This window comes from Entelurus aequoreus, linkage group LG08 (assembly GCF_033978785.1).
Source record: "Entelurus aequoreus isolate RoL-2023_Sb linkage group LG08, RoL_Eaeq_v1.1, whole genome shotgun sequence".
Taxonomy (NCBI): domain Eukaryota; kingdom Metazoa; phylum Chordata; class Actinopteri; order Syngnathiformes; family Syngnathidae; genus Entelurus; species Entelurus aequoreus.
In genome coordinates, this window is record NC_084738.1 from 38,636,650 (window position 1) to 38,657,471 (window position 20,822).

The window sequence follows — 20,822 nt, forward strand, 5'->3', positions numbered from 1 at the left end:
TTTAAACATTTATTATTGGAGCAAAATGATTAAGGATTTTTATTTTTGATTGTTTGTTTAGGGCACCAAAGGGACTTCTGTGTGTGTGCGCCTGTTGGCAAAGCAGCGCATACAGGAAAGTTTGGCTTGTCATTTTTTTTGTTTTGGCTTGGTAATAAATGGATAGCTGATACATCAATCACCTCCTTGTTATGTTTGTTTGATATATAGTACTGTATAGCACTTTTCATTGTGTTCAAAGTGTACAAACCTTTACCAAAATACAGATGTTTGTCGAGGCTGAAACCCATTATTCATATTTACATTGTTTCTTATGAAGAAATTTGTTTCACTATATGGACTATTTCAATTTACAAACCCTGTTCAAGAACCAATAAGTTTGTAGATCAAGGTTCCACTGTATTAAGATTCTCAAAATGTTATAAAATGTCTGAGGTATGCTGTACCGTACAGGTGTAATGATTTGTCTACAAAAATCACCAATAATATTTGTCGCTGACTGATTCATTCATAGTCGGTGAGAGGATTGCTGGGAAAAATTGATTCACATCTAAATTGCAATTGTTATTTATTGCAATTCTGAATTAGTTCATAATTTTTAAGAAATGGTTTTTAAAAAGGCATTTTTTTTAGGCAATCTCCACACTTCTGCTATCCTCGAAAGATGACACTTTTTTTTTTTTTTAAAGAAAAACAGCTAACTCAGTGTCAGTTGTGTGGCGGACGTGGAAATCCAGCCGATGCACAAGTTATGTAGAACAACCGGCAAAAGAACAAACGTGCCACCCAAGTGATTATACAGAAAGCGTGAAACTGCAAACAGTTTGCATATATTGCCACTGCTGCCACGTAGCATTAGTAATCAAGCCGGTAATAGCGTTGTGGCCACTGGACCGATATTCTAACTTGGAACTAAATAATTTGTATGGTTATTAAAGAGGATGAACATTTGTAACTAGCAATGATTTACAGGCTTTTTTCTCATATGTTTTGATTACAGCTTATCCTGGAGCTTTGCCGCTCAGAGGAGACTGCCAACTTCCAGATCATTCAACCACACCTTGATCGAATGCAAAACCTCCAAACTCTTTGGAAAGTGGAGGTGGGTGTTAACATCAACTTAATAACAATACATTATTGTATGATTTTGTGAGTTATTTTATATAAGTTTGTGGAACATTTTTAAATAAAATAAAAATCTGACAGAACAAAGTCAAGTGCAGACATAGGTCTTCGAAAACACAGAAATGCGCTGTTTTAAACGTCCATTTTTGCGTCAAAATACCACTTCCGCGTTTAATGAAATATTGTAGCGTGTAAGGACGTGAGTAGGAGGAGGACTGTCAAAAGATGAAGCTAATTGTTTTAATGACATTCAGACTTTGTTTTCTTATCAGCAATTGAGCAGTATATATACATCTGTGGCTTCTCAGCACAACAACGCACAACACCGGAAATGTGTCCCGTGAATGCCCGTCCAACCGGAACTCTCCAACAATTAAAGTTATGTGGGTGAAATATGTAAACCTACTACAATATCAAAAATATTGGGATCTAAATAAAATGTGTCAAACGCTCGCCTCAGCCATAGGTACTCGCTGTTCTTCTTGCCTAAACACTGCGAAACAAGCTCGCTAGTTTGCATAGTTAGCATCTTCTAGCTGGCTTGCTTACTGCATTCGCTCTCCGCTACAACATTGACAGCTTTGTACTTTTAAGCTAATCATGTTTGGATAATTACATTTCGAACACTGTTAGTTCCGAACCAGTTGTAGTTCTAGAGCATTTATTAGTAGTTGGGCTGGGCGATTATGGCAAAAACAAAAATTAAATCACAATTATTTTGATTGATGTTGTATTTACAATAATTACACAACTATTTATTAATCTGAACACTCATCCATCCATCCATTTTCTACTGCTTGTCCCTCTTGGGGTCGCGTGGGTGGCTGGAGCCTATCCCTGCTGCATTCTGGCGGAATGTACACTCTGGACAAATGGCCACCTCATCACAGGTTCAACACAGACAACATTCACACTCACATTCACACACTAGGGACCATTTAGTGTTGCCAATAAGCTTATCCCCAGGTGCATGTTATTGGAAGTAGAGGAATCATTAATATTTATTGTACCAACATTCAAATTTTAATTAAAATATAAATGAGTAACAAACCACACCAAGTAAAATAATGGAAACAACAATACATTAAAATACAATAAAATATTAAAAAACATTAACTTACATTTTTTCCATTTTAATTGTTTATAATCCCGTTTTTTACCTTTTACACCTATTATACCACCATAGAATGCGTGCTTTTTGTTGTCAAATTAAAATGTTTGTTAATAAAATGCAAAAAGCCTCATGTTCATTGGTGCGATACATCTTTGGACAATTTTGACCAATATTTTAGGTCAAAGCATAACAATTGTGTAAATGTATCAATAAGTGCTTTGAGTACATTATGCTTGTGTAAGGTACTTTTTTTAAACCTAGCGCAATCAGACCGGATGTTGCGCACAGCGCTGTTATTGTGAAGGGGTAAGTGTGCTGTGCTGTTCTAAGCTTGACGAGTAAATAAAAGACTTGAGGGTTAATTAAAAAAATAAAGACAGCGCAGCCGTGACTCCCAAGTTGCTCTCCTCCTGTTTGTACGTTAATGTTACTTTCATGATGTCGTTCACAACAACACAAGCAGATGAGATGTTTTGTGTGTGTATGGACTGTTCTTGCTAGCTTTAGCTTAGTCGCTGTTTTAAGTGGCTGCCTCAACATTGTTTAGTTCAGGACGTGTTTCGGGGCTGACTTATGGGACCCCGTCCGCGGTTACTTCAACGCGAAAATCATATGCCTTACTTTTTTGGTTGAGTTTAGTGATTATTGATTAGCGCTGTGTCAAATAAAAAGTACTAACATTGGTGAGACCCCAAACTTCTAGGAGACGCTCATACGCTCAGTCATCCGTTTCACCGTTACAAGCTCCGGAATTTGCATGCACGTTGTGCGGCCCATTAATCGTTTATTTAATTACATTTTTTTACGAACATTTTATTTTCATGATCGTGAGAAGCCCTAATCGAAATCAAATGATAATAAATGATAAATGGGTTATACTTGTATAGCGCTTTTCTACCTTCAAGGTACTCAAAGCGCTTTGACAGTATTTCCACATTCACCCATTCACACACACATTCACACACTGATGGCGGGAGCTGCCATGCAAGGCGCTAACCAGCAGCCATCAGGAGCAAGGGTGAAGTGTCTTGCCCAAGGACACAACGGACGTGACTAGGATGGTAGAAGGTGGGGATTGAACCCCAGTAACCAGCAACCCTCCGATTGCTGGCACGGCCACTCTACCAACTTCGCCACGCCGTCCCGCCGTTAATTGTTCTGCACTAATTAGAAGCCAGCGAGAAGGTACGTGACGGGTGTAAACAGAGGTCACAACACCAGAAGTATATTACCAGAAGGGGCATGGCTATAGGATAGAGTTGCCAAATGGGAAACTGACTTCTTTGCATGCATGCTTTTATTACAAGTCGTATAGATTATTGTAACGCCCTGCTTTCTGGTCTCCCTAAAAAGGTTATTACACATTTGCAATTACTCCAAAATTCAGCGGCACGTGTCCTGACGAAGACCAGAAGGCAGGCTCACATTACACCAGTTTTAAAATCTCTGCAATGGCTACCCGTGTGTTTCAGGATCAATTTTAAGGTTCTTCTTATGGTTTATAAATGTTTTTATGGTATTGGGCCTTCTTATCGCTCATATTTGCTTTCACCCTATGAGCCTTCCCGGGCCCTGAGATCCTCCGGCACCCATCTACTAATTATTCCAAAAACCACGGGATGGCATCTTTCCACCATTATGGTCTCCGTCTATGGAACAGCTTGCCGGAGGATCTGAGGGCTGCAGAGAACGTTCATGTTTTTAAGAGCAGACTTAAGACCCACCTTTTTAATTTGGCCTTTACCTGATATTAATTATTTTATTGAAGTCATTTGTATTTTACTTTTTATCCTATTAGTTATATATTATTTAGTGCTATTTATTTATTTACTGTATATTAATTGTATTTTTTCTATTAATCTTCATATGTCTTGCTTGTATTTTATTATTTATCTCTACTCATGGTTCTTACTATTTTACAAGTTGTATTATTTTTTATTTTCCAACGTTCCTCAGATGAGCCATCTGCCTCAAGGGTTATGTGTCAGCGTCCTGGTGGCCATGGTCTGATGACTTCCTGGTGCAGATGGCTCCTTTGATAGTGTTTACTCACATGTCTCCTCTGTACTCAGCCATGCAATCATTTGTCCGTATAGTTGCATATGTGTGTATATTGTTTGTGTTTGGTATCTGTGTCTGTGCGTACGTACAGTATGTGATAATGGGGGATATGGGTCACCGGGGTTTTGTTTTTAACTCTGTAAAGCACTTTGCGTAGCATTTCTTTTATGTATGAAAAGCGCTTTATAAATAAAGTTTGATTGATGGATTGTTAGTAGGAGATGCCTCGTTAAGTGGAATGAATTCATCTGGTTTTAGCCAAGTCTCACTGAGCCCAATGATAAGATTGTTGTCTCTAATTACGTCATTAATTAATAGCACTTTGGGAGGCAATGATATGATGTTTAACAAGACCATATAATACAGGGTGTCCATAAAGTCTGGGTACAGATGTTTTCAGATACATTGGATGAAAATATAAATTTTACTAAAGACTTTGTGTTGTTCAGTGATGAAGTTAAATCCATCCATTTTCTAATATTTATCAACATTAGAATTGAATAGAATTGTTTTCTTCTCAAAATTATGCATTTTTAACCATGTGCCCAGACTTTGTGGACACCCTGTAGGTAGTGGGCTGTTTTGAGGCATTTTTGTTTATGGTATCCTTAGTACTGATATTATGTCTATTTCACATGGTGCGTCTTAAATCACATCTCGGAATTGATATGGTGGGTATCTTGAGATTCTTTGCTTGGTGCAACGATAGATTTAACGATTCATAATTTGCCACTTCAGTAGAATACATGTGCACAGTCACGACAGAAAAAACATTAGTCATGTATTATTCTATGAGAAATGCTTTGTGTGCAGGAATTTTCCAGCCTGGCGCTGATTAGTTCTAGCTTAACTGACTCCTCACCCGGGCTGACAGGCACTGTAATTGCCTCTGTCCGATCTTGCTCTAGTGTAGTAAGTCAAGTGTGACTCAACCAGTAATCCATGTTGCTCGATATAGTGATGGCGCCTTCCCGGTTCGAGTGAAGGCCATCCCTCCTCCGCAAGCCCTGTTTTGCCCCAGAAAGAGGGCCAATTATCAATAAACATTAGTCACTGTTCTCTACAAAAACTATCCAGCCACTTGTTAAGCAAGACTACCGTAATCTGATATACCTCTCGTCATTGCCTCTTGCAAGCAGGGGGGGCCAGAGATAAGTACTTGATGCAGAGACCTCTTTCCATCAAGATTAAAAGTCCTGGCTATGTTCCTCTTTGTAATATTTGACTGTCTCATCATCGTTTCATTGGAGCCGACGTGTACAACTATCTTCGCATAGCTAGTGGTGCGACTGAGGCTCCTTAAGATTAGCTTCAATGTCGGATGCACGGGCCCCGGGAATACCCCTAATTATGGCTGGTTTTCTAAGCTGTATGTTCAGGATGATGGAGTCCCCTATGACTAAGGTGTGGTGTCTTAGACTGGGGGTGTAGGACTAGCTGAAGGGCTAAATCTATTATACGTCTCAACCAATTCACCGTGGCTTGTAGGCTGCTAAGGGCTGCTACAAACTGGGTTAGTCAGCTCGCTACAGCTGACGCTAGCAAACGTGTCCGCGGCGCCTACATTTACAAAATGACTTTGCTATAACTGGCGGACACGGCCCTCGAGTAGAGCCAGCCAATCCATGAGTATGGTGCACGAAGAACAGGAAGCCATACTCACCTTGTTTCTTTCACCGAGTCAAGTTCTTGCTGCCTTCAAAGTGCAGTAGCTTCAAACCGGAACAAGCTTAGCTTTGCTAGCTTAGCAGCTAGCTAGCTGAAAGGTGAGGTGGTGAAACAGAGAGTGGGTGCTTTGTAAATTTGATAAGACTCTTAAATATGCTGTAGAAGGAATAAAGAAAGCTGTAAAACAGTTAGAAGCACACAGATATAAAGATAGTACTTAGCTTTTAAGTGGCGAAACAGCGGCGGCGATCAGCAATAGCAAGCAGACTTTCATTTGTCCATTTGGTTATGATTATGGTTTGTTTATTTCAAACATGCTATACAGATCGGGGAGCATTTTACTCTACATTGATCAAATTTGGATGGATTTATTTTAGGAAGAACATGCTAATTATAGGGTTAAAATCTGTATTTGCACGTGTGCTACCTTTTTTCTTTTTTTTCTTTTCAATATTTGCACAACCTATTTTAAGTCGCAAATGCAGGTAAAATGCTTGTACTGTACAGTGCTGCATGTTAGTCAATGCATGCACACACACAGCACTTGCAAGCAAAAACAATGTAAAGACAGAAGACGGAGAATGGACATATTTTGGCTTTAAACTGAATGATAAAGGTGAAGCTATAAACACTGAAGGGCTGCTTTAAAACACAGCTCGCTGATAGCTAGCTTGCGGCTAACGTCTCTCCTTAGTGTTTTAACTACATCTAATCCTCGTCTCCATGTCGACAAATAAAGTAAGTTGCTTACAAATATCATCCCTGCAGTACGAGGAATAGCTAAACATGCTTCACTACACACCGTAGGAGAACAGTCACCGCTAACCGCAAGCTGGCGCTCCTGAGTGTAAACAAAATGGTGGGTCTACACAGATATAAAATGTTACGATATGAAGTACAAGAGCCGTATCTAGTCGCTACTACAATGATTACATTGAGATTTTTTATCAACACAAAATCTTTTTTTCCTTTTTTAAAATTACAATTATGTTTATACACTCAGGAAATACGCCCCTCGACACATCAATCAATCAATCAATCAATGTTTATTTATATAGCCCTAAATCACAAGTGTCTCAAAGGGCTGTACAAGCCCCAACGACATCCTCGGTACATAGCCCACATACGGGCAAGGAAAACTCACCCAAGTGGGACGTCAATGTGAATGACTATGAGAAACCTTGGAGAGGACCGCATATGTGGGTAACCCCCCCCCCCACCCCCCCCTCTAGGGGAGACCGAAAGCAATGGATGTCGAGTGGATCTGACATAATATTGTGAAGTCCAACACATCAGCGAAAGTCCAGTCCATGGTGGGGCCAGCAGGAACCATCCCGAGCGGAGACGGGTCAGCAGCGTAGAGATGTCCCCATCCGATGAACAGGCTAGCGGTCCACCCTGGAGCAGAGTAGAAAAGAAAAGAAAAGAAACGGCAGATCAACTGGTCTAAAAAGGGAGTCTATTTAAAGGCTAGAGTATACAAATGAGTTTTAAGATGAGACTTAAATGCTTCTACTGAGGTAGCATCTCTAACTTTTACCGGGAGGGCATTCCATAGTATTGGAGCCCGAATAGAAAACGCTCTATAGCCCGCAGACTTTTTTTGGGCTCTGGGATTCACTAATAAGCCGGAGTTCTTTGAACGCAGATTTCTTGCCGGGACATATGGTACAATACAATCGGCAAGATAGGCAGGAGCTTGACCGTGTAGTATTTTATACGTAAGTAGTAAAACATGAGATAAATAAGACCAATGTATGATCCTGTAACTACTTGGTATCGGATCGATACCCAAAATTGTGGCATCACCCAAAACTAATGTAAAGTATCAAACAACAGACGAATAAGTGCTTATTACATTTTAACAGAAGTGGAGATAAACATGTTAAAACAGAAAACAACCAGATATTATCAGTAAATGAACAAATATATTAATAATAATTCCATTTTCTACAGCTTGTCCCCCATATTTTTGATAAAATAATACAATGAGTAATACAGTATGTTACTGCACACGTCAGCAGCCAAATTAGGAGCCTTTGTAACCTGTTTGCTTACTTACTACAAAAAGGGATTTTTTTCTAGTATATTCACTATTTTGTTTAATTCCAAAATTATTGTTTGGTTGCAATAAGAAACACATGTTTAATTATTCATAATATCGATAGGCTCCAGCACCTCCCGTGATCCTGAGAGGGACGGGCGACGGAAAATGGATGGATGTTTTGTTCAAAAAAAAGCCAATATTGCCGTTTTTTGTGGTACCATTTATTTAGAAAAGTATCACAATACATTTTGTTTCCGGTACCAAAATGTTAGTACCGGGACAACCCAACTTTAGAATGTATGCAGGTGAAGCATGAAGTTGGCGTGAGACACCTTACATTTCCACGTCAACGTCAGTCTTGATACATCGCAACTTTGTTGTAAAAAAGGGTGTACGCCAGGTTCTTGTGCATAAGCAAGCTACATGAGGCCCCAAGTGAATGAAGGTGCGGGCCAGCAACACGATGGTTTGATGCGCTTTCAAAATGAAAACGAGATCAATTATTTTTCTCCTCCACGATATACTTTTTGGGTGAAACAAATGAGTCTGTTTTTGATATTGTCCACACTTGTCACCATCTAAAAACAGCAGTGCAGTCCTTAAACACACGCCGAGAAGTGAAGCGAGTGAAACGAAGCGATTGGCTGCAGCATCCTCGGGAAAAGTTTGTCAATGTAATTGTTAGTAATAATGTTGATGTTGACGAGTTTTGTGGCCATACACAATGGCCTCTGGCATGGACAGCAGTGTTTCCCACACATTCATTTATTTGTGGCGGCCTGCCACGAAAGAATTACGTCCGCCACAAATTTTAAAAAATATATATATATATATATATATTTTATTTTTATTTTTTTTTGCCCTGTCCAGCTTCTCAGGCAAATCATATAGTTGATGTAGATGCCCATATAGGCTGTTCAGATTTACTTTACAAAAGAGAAGTGTAGGATTCTTCTCTTGTTGCCTTATTTGTATTTGACCACTACTGTTTTCTGTTTATTTGTTACTGACTGTGGCAGGACACCTCTGCCTCTGTTTCACTTTATGTTGCTGGTAAATAATATGGTTGTAGTAGTAGGCTAAAGTTTAATTATTTAGTATGAACTAATTAAAGGGGCAGAGCTTTAAGAGACATTTTAGCTTTTATATTTTATAAGATATATTTTTTGTAAGAACCACAATTAATAAATATAGTTCAGTGAATAACTTATTGTTCAAATCTGTATATAAATATGTACATAAAGTGTTGTAATTATATTGTAAAATGGATGGATGGATGGACGTTTAAAACAAAACTGTTATTATTAATTAGTAAGTATACATTTTTTTAGCCTTTTTAGAGAAAATCCTATCATTGTAGTAAATTATGCAAATTACTTGATGATGTCATGGTGACCACCCCCATGGCCACGCCCCCACCGCCACAGGTATCTTGGCAGTTTATGGGAAACACTGGACAGGCACACTTTTCAAAGAGCCATTCTCTGCTGCTGCGGTTGTGAAAGTGCTTGATATGATCTGATTTGATGGTCTGCTTTTTAGATGTTAATATCGCATATTTTAACAACAGATGGTAAGATGTTAATATCTCATTTAATCGTGGCAGCCAAAGTCATGATTGAATAAATGTAAAGCCCTACCTTAGAGTTTATGCAGTTTTTTCGCAAGTGTGTGTGTGTTATAAAGTCTTATGGCTATGGGGAAGAATGATCTGAGGTATTGCCTTATTGTGGGATTCAACGACCACACTAATTTACCAACCTGAATTTCTTTAATAAATTGTTTTTTTGATCCCCTCCTTTTGCAGACTGATAGTGCAGCACCAGATATTTGTGACTCAAATTTTATGGGCCTGGTACGAAATCTTCTGCGAGATTCAGAAGAAAGAAAGAACTTCTATCAAGTAAGTTTTCGTTGATATGCTGATACAGGTATTCAGTTTTGCTTGACAGAAGATGATAATGCCCTGTTAATTTATGTGTTTTTAACATTCCTTTGTAGTGGTCTGTCCTAGACTTAGGAATCAAGGAATGTATAAAAATTGGCGAGTTTGCTAAATTATTGGATGATATTGATGTATTTTTACATGTTTGATTACCATAAAAATTAAAGAAGTATATTTTTATCTTTATTCTCCAAAGAAATTACATTTCAGATCGAGGGTTTGGCATCGGGCATCGATGGAAACTTAGTCTTACATTTCGATTCTCCTGGAATTGTCTGAATTTTTAAATGTTGATTCTCATTTTTGATGCTCAGTTTGCTGACCGGTAAAAATAGATGTCACAGAGGTGTCTAAGCAGCTTACTGTTTGTCCATACACCATGTGGAGCTGCTCCTCTAAGTCAATAATCCTTTGTCGGCCAATAAACTGCAGTTCTTAAGTTTTGTTATTTATGGAGGCCTGAATGTTACACACACAGTGTTTTATGGCGAGATAACCAGTGATGGGAGTATTCCGATGACCTTATTTTGTAAGGAACTTTAATGTGTTGTGTATTCTTATAAAGTAATTAGTAAGCAGTTATGTTTTTCAGTCAGTACAGGTTGGTGTCCCATCGCAGTGTTGTGCATTACAAATTCAAAACACATTTCGTGTTTGTGTTTGTCATAGAAGCTAGTTTATCTCTTTTCCGTAGTTAGCCGATATGTTACTATGCTAGAAAAATAGTTCCTCAGTTTTCACACTTAACAATAAAAATATCACTACAGCTTGGTTATTGTACAGGTTATGGAACGTAAATGAAGTATTGACAGTTTTTGAATGCATTTTTAAAGTGATTTAGAGGTAGAATTGATTGTTTCCATTAGCTGTATTGCTAGCCACCAAGAACGTGTTTACGTTAGAAAGCTAAAAAAAACCCTAACTTTTGTCTTCTTGTGTCTCATAATGATTGTGAACGATAGCCAAAATTGCAAAAGAAGTGCAGTTCCCCTTTAAGCGAAAGTGGCTGGCTCCTTAACTTTTCAAAACTTGGTTGAAGCCCGTTGATTGTAAACCACGGGAGGTATTCTTCAGTGTGTTAAAAAAAAAAACTCCAGACTTTGCTCTGTAGGCTTTAATGCAGTGAAATCACACATACTAGTAGCTAATCACAAGTCGGCAATGAAAGACAGGCAGCAGTTAATGGTTCCAAATTTCATTGGCATGACCAACAAAGCCACTTCTGCTATCACCAGCAAAACTATCAGCTGTTACTACAAAAATAAATTCTCAGATGAAGCAGTCTTGAAAGTCAATTTTAATTCACCAGATAGTACCGGGTAAGGTAAACTATTCAAGATTATCATTTTCAAACACTTACATTTGTGTCAATACAGAATTGTAATCTTTTGACTATATATAATAACGACATGCCCATTTAATGCCCATTTAATGGGCATTAAATTTTGTTTAAGTGGCATTCAAAATCATTAAATTAGATTTGCTGATACCTGTAGGAGCCCTGTATTAGTTAATGCTAACAATGCTAGCTTCATTACATTACGACAGCAAGTACAAATATGCATGAAAACACTCCTACAGACATCACACATGGGACGGGTTAGAATTATTTTAGTTATACTGTAAAACTTACAAACATTGCTTGGAGTGATGAATGAAGAATCTATACGAGTAGAAACGCTATGGACATTTAGAAGACACAACGGTACTTCTAGTTCCGGTTCAAAGCTTTAAACCGCAGGAAACACTTTCATGCATTCACCCTGCTGCACCTGCAGTGAGCGAATTCCTCCAAAAGATGGTGCCATAGGACAAATAACCCATTTTGTGTCTTTGCATGTGTTTAATGAAAACTATTTGCTTTATGGCCGTCAGCGAAGAAAAATCCACAAATTAGTCCCTCCATTTTATAAGCAGGCTCCAAAGCGTAAGAAAAAAGTAGCGGCTTATACTCCGGAATTTACGGTAACTACATAGTTACCTTGTAGTTTATAATGTATATTTATATTGAGGTAAATGTCCTTTATTTGACAAGGTTTTCCTAAATGATCGTTCGTGTGATTCATCTGTGTATGCAGGATGTGTTTCCTGAAGACTTTGGCCCTACTTATGACAAAGCAATCCAGACATTGATGTGGCTGTTTCTCTCCAGACTTGAAAAGCTTCTTCCAAGTCAGTCTCTCCATCAGGTAGGTTGTATTTGTTGTGAAACTATCAAAAACGTACCATGTAAATGACATTTGTGGCACCCCCTATGGGTGATGCTCAAAATGCTATGGAAGAAAACCATATACGTAATACAGATATCAACCTTTTGATCGTTTTCTTCCATCCATTTTTTACCGCTTGTCCTTGCCGGGGTGTCCAGGGGGCTGGAGCCTATCCCAGCTGCACTCGGGCAGAAGGCAGGGTACACCCTGGACAAGTCGCCGCCTCGTCGCAGGGCCAACACATTTATAATCATTAAAAAAAAGGGTCAATGACTTATGGAGCATTAGTTCCCAAGTCCTGCCCATGCTTTGCAATGTCATTTTGGTTGATTGGTTGAGGTTTTTCCATCCAATCTTGTATACATTTTACAGACATGCTTTTCTGTCACCTTAAGTTATCTACCAAACAACCCAAAGTTACAGTGTAGAGCTCATTGAACTGTATGATACATTTCAAGTAGGCCTGATTTATGCGGTCAAAGTTTTGAGTTTGATAACACTGTCAACATGTGGTGTATTTATCTGACTAAATGGTTGCATGTTTTGCCCTTTTTTGTTGAGTTATAAAATGTGATGAACATAACTGCTCAAGAGATGCCAAATTTTCAAGAAATGTTTTGACCCCATTGTTTCAAATCAAACTCAAAAGTTGCCGTGTTGCCTTCTCTTTGTCAGATCGCGTCTTTGCTCCGTGATTCTTCTTCAGTTCTGAAAGACTGCTTGGAGTCTTTTACTGCATCTGAGGGGCTCAAAACCGTGTTGGACACTCACAAAGACCTCAGCCAGTTGGAGGATGTTGGTGAGAATATTTAAAGACACATTAATCCGTTGTTATAAAGAATAATATTAATCGTCAGGACTTTGTCATGTCAACAAAGGCTGCGCTTTATACACAGTTGGTGTGTTTACATATTAGTCTCTGAATGTTGGAGTTTAGTTTGGCAGATAATTGACAGGTTTTCCCCTAAACTGCCAAGATACCGGTGGTGGAGTGGTTATGGGTGTGGTCACCATGATGTCATCGCATAGTTTGCATAATCTGCTACATGATTTTCTTTAAAATCGGGGGCGGCGTGGCGTAGTGGGTAGAGCAACCGTGCCAGAAACCTGAGGGTTGCAGGTTCGCTCCCCGCCTCTTACCATCTAAAAAATCGCTGCCGTTGTGTCCTTGGGCAGGACACTTCACCCTTTGCCCCCGGTGCCGCTCACACCGGTGAAATGAATGATAGGTGGTGGTCGGAGGGGCCGTAGGCGCAAAATGCAGCCACGCTTCCGTCAGTCTACCCCAGGGCAGCTGTGGCTATGAAAGTAGCTTACCACCACCAGGTGTGAATGAATGATGGGTGCAGAAAAACATGTAAAGCGACTTTGGGTACTTAGAAAAGCGCTATATAAATCCCAGGTATTATTAAAAAGGCAACAAAAATGTAAACATACATTTGAAAACAAGTCTGTTCTTATACATTGGTTTTAACATATATACTTTTATATTGTTTTGCCATAGTTTGAATTTTTGCTGCTTATTGTGCAATGTAATTAAGAATGTTTTGAGTATCAACAGACTTTTAATGCCTTTTTTTATTAAAATCAACAACAAATCTAGCATCTTTTTCTGGTGTTGTTATAAAATGTACTCGTGTTTAGAGACTCCTCTTCCGCCCCTCGATGTCCCTGACGAAAGAGGCTAGCTGCAGCGAGCATGCTGTCACACTTGCTCCGCGCTGCTGCTCCAGTTGGGCTTTCTCTTCTTACAAGCCGCCACTGTCTTCTTACTATTTGTACATTTTGTAGATGGCTGTCCGTGGGCATATCTGGGATATATTAAACTTACGTCCACATTGCAGACATGCTGACAACGCTCCAGTCAATGGCGTGTAATTTGTTTAAATCCACTTTCAGCAGCGCTGTTTTTGGTGATCAAAGTATTTTTTCAGTGGCTGACTTTTCAGTGCATCATTTGTCAATAATGCGGCAATAATAGGCTATACATAGTGTGGTTTTGATTTGATATGAATTTTTCCTATGATCCCAAACACCCTCCGTGCCTGAGAGCGTATTGGCGGAGAATGAGGTGGTGTTGTGTGTCTGGGGAAGGTAAAACCTGTTGGAATTGTGCCGTTTGTTAGCATAAAAGTGAAAAATAATGTCAGACTTTGTGGGACTTCTTCTGGGAGCTACAATACACGATGTTACTTAAAAAATGTTCATGTAAAAACAAAAGAAAAAAACATTTATTTTCAAGGTGTGGCAGCATTGAAAATGCCGTGCCTGTGCGCCACATTTAGTTACATTAAGGGGAAACCCTAGGTGAACAGATTGGATTTAATGTGATAGTATTCACAATGAAGTTACTGTAAAACTTGTACATTCATTTACACAGTGTACATGCATTTAGGATTCATGTTTAAGCAAAACAGTTTGGTATAAAGGGAAATAAAAAAATTGATTATTTTAAACTTGTACAAACATTTAACAAATGTCATTTTAACGGACCAAAAAAACTAAATGTATTTCTAATTGCAGGCACCAAACTCTGTGGAAATTAATATTGCCCGCTAAATTCCTACTACCAGGCCAGTCTGCTGGTCTCTGCGCTCGCACACACCACTGTGTGCGCGTATGCGTGCTGACTAACTACGAAGCCTGTTGCTCAAACCTCAAACTCTAATTTTAGGAAAAATTATGTAGTCAATATTTTGTGGAACATGATTACAAGGAGATTGTGTGTGTATACACGTATACATATTTATATGTGTGTGTATACATATTTGTGTGTACGTATACACGTGTATACATACGTGTGTGTACGTATACACGCGTATACATATTTGTGTGTGTACGTATACACGCGTATACATATTTGTGTGTGTACGTATACACGTGTATACAAATTTGTGTGTGTATGTATACACATGTATACATATTTGTGTGTGTATACATACATCTGTATACATATTTGTGTGTATATACATATTTGTGTTTGTGTATACATGTGTGTTTGTGTATACATATTTGTGTTTGTAGATATGTTTGTGTATGTGTATATATATGTGTATATGTATGTATATGTATATGTATATGTGTATATACACTACCGTTCAAAAGTTTGGGGTCACATTGAAATGTCCTTGTTTTTGAAGGAAAAGCACTGTACTTTTCAATGAAGATAACTTTAAACTAGTCTTAACTTTAAAGAAATACACTCTATACATTGCTAATGTGGTAAATGACTATTCTAGCTGCAAATGTCTGGTTTTTGGTGCAATACCTACATAGGTGTATAGAGGCCCATTTCCAGCAACTATCACTCCAGTGTTCTAATGGTACAATGTGTTTGCTCATTGGCTCAGAAGGCTAATTGATGATTAGAAAACCCTTGTGCAATCATGTTCACACATCTGAAAACAGTTTAGCTTGTTACAGAAGCTACAAAACTGACATTCCTTTGAGCAGATTGAGTTTCTGGGGCATCACATTTGTGGGGTCAATTAAATGCTCAAAATGGCCAGAAAAAGATAACCTTCATCTGAAACTCGACAGTCTATTCTTAGAAATGAAGGCTATTCCACAAAATTGTTTGGGTGACCCCAAACTTTTGAACGGTAGTGTGTGTGTATGTGTATATATATATATATATATATATATATATATATATATATATATATATATATATATATATATATATATATATATATATATATATATATATATATATATATATATATATATATATATATATATATATATATATATATATATATATATATATATATATATATATATATATATATATATATATATATATATATATATATATATATATATATATATATATTAGGTTCATGGCTGGTGAGGCACTGACTTCATCACAGTCAGATTTACAAACATATGAACCCTAAAGAATATCTTATTCACCATTTGATTGGCAGCAGTTAACGGGTTGTGTTTAAAAGCTCATACCAGCATTCTTCCCTGCTTGGCACTCAGCATCAAGGGTTGGAATTGGGGGTTAAATCACCAAAAATTATTCCCAGGCGCAGCGCCGCTGCTGCCCACTGCTCCCCTCACCTCCCAGGGGGTGAACAAGGGGATGGGTCAAATGCAGAGGACAAATTTCATTACACCTAGTGTGTGTGTGACAATCATTGGTACTTTAACTTAACTTTAACTTTACACATACAAACTGTAGCACACAAAAAAGCACATTTAATAAAAAAAACGTTGTTATGGTCTTACCTTTAGTTATAAATGAAGTCCATGCGCCGCTGTTGTGCCGGATAATGCACCCCCGCCGTAGAATGCACCCCCTGACGGGAGTGTTATATCAGCTAAAGCCCACACTTAAACTTTCCACGTGCAAGATTGAATCTATTTTAAAAAAGTTATTTAAGAAGCCAAAAAGTGCAAAAACAATCATGTTCGTGTTGGAGGAGTTGTGAATGACTGAAATATGAAATCCGTGCTGCAGTCTGCAGGTGTACCTAATGTTGTGGCCCAGCAGTGATTCACAACTCCTCCAACACGAACATTATTGTTTTTGCACTTTTTGGCTTCTTATTAAATAACTTTTTAAACTAGATTCAATCTTGCACATGGAAAGTTTAAGTGTGGGCTTTAGTTGATATAACACTCCCGTCGGGGGGTGCATTCTACGGCGGGGGTGCATTATCCGGCACAACACCACCAGGAGGCGGGATTACTGCGAGCCTCAGCCAGTGCGTCTTCGCAGCCGTTTTATGATTGCTCAGCACAAGAAATACGTTACACACATACAGTTGTTGACAAAATACAATGTACATTATATACCTCAGCTAACTAAACTATGGAAATGTATAATATAATTTATATAGCAATACGGTCTCACTGCACAGCAGGCCAGCAGTTAGCCGAGTCATTGCGCAATCCATGGTGAGGCTCAACTCGGTGACGTGCCTCAACTGTCTGGTGACTCACAGCAAGTCTCTTCTCAGTATTTGAACGGCAAATGTGAAAATTCAGCGATTTTGAATAAAAATAATCTAAAACTGGTGAAGTTAAATGGAAAATAACTGTATAGTATAATCACTGGATACGTATAACAATTTAATTAATTTTTTTTCTTTTTACATTTTTTTTTTCCATGATGGCACGTGAGGCCCCGCCTCACCTGCCTCCCCTGACTGCACGTCAGTCACTGATATATATGTATATATATATATATGTGTATGTATATATATATATATACATATATATATATATATATATATATATATATATATATATATATATATATATATATATATATATATATATATATATGCGCTGTGCGAGTAGCCAAAGGAGGAGCCTTTTAGACATAGTATTATTAATTCAAGGTAATACATAGAGTATATACTGATATAGAATAATCCATCCATCCATCCATTTTCTACCGCTTGTCCCTTTCGGGGTCGCGGGGGTGCTGTAGCCTATCTCAGCTGCATTTTAAAATATAATAATTATAGATATATAAATCAATTTAATAATGTATCGTAGCCTCTGAATTGTACTCAACTGGTGAGGTGCCCAAAGATTCCCACCTCTACTACAGACCTAAAACAAACTCCTTTTTTAGCGTGTTATCAGAGCTTTTACTCAAGTGCTGGGACAGCCTAACTTGATATTTACTTTGGATATGATTTTTTTAGGTGTTATCAACCAAAAATTGCTGAATTTTAAGTAGTATTTTACTGTATTGGTGTTTTATAACTTGTGATCACACTTTTTACTGCTTTTCAAGGGATAAAGACTTGTGATTTTCTTTAATATCCAGTTTATACCAGTGTGCAGGCTCCTATGTTTTGGATTATATATATGAACGTTAATTTTACCCTGTTCTTCTTTGCAGATTCTTGCGAGGTTGATAGCGGCATCTTGTCCGCCTTGTGTCTTCCTCCAGCAAAAAGTGTTGTAATCGTCAATGAGCAGACAGGAACGGATACAGAGAGTCGCCTTGTTTATACAGTTGGCAAAGAGATGGAGGTTGAGTCTGAGAACAAAATGGCCTTTTCTGAAGAGAATGTGCAAACGCCGTGGTTGGGTATCAGTAATGAGGGGAAAGCGGATGTCGGCACAGATGGCGTTGATTGTGAAATGGATGACCACCATGAACAACTTTCTGAAACTCTGATCATTGGGGAGGATGGGAAAGTGACAGTGCTTGACAACATAGGAAAAACGGCAAACAGACGTGGTAGGAAAAAAAAGCGTCTTGCCGATGAAGACTTCCAAATGCCAGCCGGTGCAACGGATCCAGAAATTGATTTGCTAAAAAGACCAATGCGAAAGAACCGTGGGCTCAAGATGAAGCGCCTTCTGTCACAGTGGAGAAAATCTGAAACACCCGCCGACAGTGGTGGCCACAGCCCTGGAAGGTTCCTTGACCCAGCTGAAAGCAATGACCTGGATGAGAGAACTTGCAAAGTATGTGGCAAGGTAGTGAGTCATGTCAAATTCATGGAGCGCCACATGACTCAGCACTCGAAAGAGCTACATTACTCTTGCACACTGTGTCAAAGAAGTTACAAGAGTCTTCGGTACTTACAGCAACACAAATGTCAAAGTGGGACAAATCAGACTGAAGCCCAGACAGACAAGGATGTGACCGGTGAAGAAGAGGACAAGTCATGCATACGTATTTGTGATCCAGCCAATGAAGAATTGGCTGCAGACCACCCTGATTACTCACACGCTGAAGAAAAGATGTCTGCCAAAGAACTGGGAGAGAACAGCCCAGATGACACTAAGAGTATTTTAGACGGTCCATTCTACTGTCCTCACTGCAGTGTGGAGTTCAAGTGCAAGCAAACGTTTAGGTTTCATTTAAGAAACATCTGCTACAACGAGCAACAGGTGGACCCCGATCAACCCGATGACATTAGGCACTGTTTTCGTTGCAATGAGTGCGACAAGGCTTTCAAGTACAAATCAACATTAGACTCCCACAAGCAAACGCACAACCCGCTCTACTGCGAGGTGTGCATGAAACTTGTGCGTGACTCTGAAGCTTTGTCCATGCACAAGGAATCGCACACGCCGTTCCAGTGCAACCAGTGTGAGGATAACTTCCCTGTGTTCAAGTCGCTGCATAAGCACTACATTGACGTCCATAATCCCACCGAGCCTTTTACGTGCACCCACTGCCAGACGACGTTTGCCAGTTTAAAGCGGTTCATCAGACATGAGTGGAAACACACTGGCTACCAGCCGTTTCAGTGCCCCCACTGCACAAAAAGATTCCGATCGTATTCCGACCTTTTGGAGCACCAGAAAAAACACACCAAGGCGTATCCATTCCTATGCTGGGAGTGCGGCAAGAAATTCCGACATGGCATCACTCTGACCAGGCACGTCGAGCGCGTGCATCAGTCTGGCGAACCGCTGAGTGATAAAGCCCTGCCGTCATTCGCATGCGCTCAGTGCGGGAAGAGCTTCACCTCAAGGAGATGCCTCCTGAAACACGATAACTTCCACCACAAAGGCATGCGCTTCCCATGTGAGCACTGTGGAAAGGGTTTTTTCGGTAAAGATGCTCTTGTGAGGCATACTTTGATTCATACAGGCGAAAGACCTTTCAAGTGCGACGACTGCGACAAGTCTTTTAGATCTGCCGCAGAACTTAAGATCCATCGCAGATACCATACCGGAGAAAGGCCCTTTAAATGTGGCGTCTGTGAAAAAGGTTTTGTCCAGTCGTGTTTTCTCACGCTGCACATGCGGACCCACACTGGCGAGAGGCCGTATGTTTGTGCTGTCTGTAACAAAGCTTTTTCCAGTTTACACGGCCTAAAAAGGCATCGCAGGCTTGTCCATGCATAGTTTATACAACCAAACGGATCTTCTAAAAATGTCTTCCTTAATAAGGGAAAAAAAGAGACATGAGAAACTGAGTTTAAAAAAATCTGCTCATGAACACTTGACAAGTGCAGAAGCAAAAAAGTGACAATGGAAAGTGTAAAATGCTTATAATGTAGGTGTATTTTTACAGAAATGTTTGCTGTAGTTCTACATAAGGTTAGTATGTACAATTGAGAAAACATTGACTTTGGGAATAAATTTTTTTCTTCGACACATTTTACTTGATTTTAATTGTCTATTTACCTGAAGGGTTAATTTATAGATTATAGACAATACTTCCTATCCCACCATTTCCAACATTTAACCAATCACAGACAGACTAGAAATGGTTGACCGCAGGGCTCAGATTCCCCAACGTAGAGATAAGCAGGTATGAAGCTGCTCTAGCCGATTTGAACAATTCACAAGTAAAACTAAGTTTGTCCACTCATTGTTTATCAGTGCCAATTTGGTAATGTCAGAATGGACTGCGAGTAATTATTCATTGTTACTCTCCTACATTTTGTGACTAATGAACTTGGTGTTTATTCCATTATATCTAATCTTATAAAAATGCAATAATCGCATTTTTCTTTTCAGTTACCTACAATTGTTTGAGCAAAATAAAATTTGTGAAGAGTCTCTTGGCTCTCACACATACAGTACTGAATAACAAACACGCATATGTACATACACACGTACACACACACTTACTATAGGGACGGGCATCTCTATTCACAAGCAACGATCGGTACGTTTAAGATACCTCTTCATCAATTGGCAATTTGATTAGATACG

At 38.9% G+C, this 20,822-nt stretch overlaps 1 protein-coding gene across 1 annotated transcript in view; it reads left to right on the plus strand.

Annotated features, from left to right (window-relative positions):
• The window catches only part of LOC133655865 (zinc finger protein 271-like), a 39,880-nt gene extending 19,620 nt beyond the window's left edge, over positions 1–20,260 (plus strand). The window contains exons 3-7 of the mRNA XM_062056449.1: positions 1,001–1,102; positions 9,823–9,918; positions 12,039–12,149; positions 12,846–12,969; positions 18,037–20,260. Of these exons, the coding sequence (XP_061912433.1) occupies positions 1,001–1,102; positions 9,823–9,918; positions 12,039–12,149; positions 12,846–12,969; positions 18,037–20,006 (2,403 nt within the window). The 3' untranslated portion in view covers positions 20,007–20,260. The remainder of the gene's footprint in view (positions 1–1,000; positions 1,103–9,822; positions 9,919–12,038; positions 12,150–12,845; positions 12,970–18,036) is intronic.
• Positions 20,261–20,822: the final 562 nt, after the last annotated feature.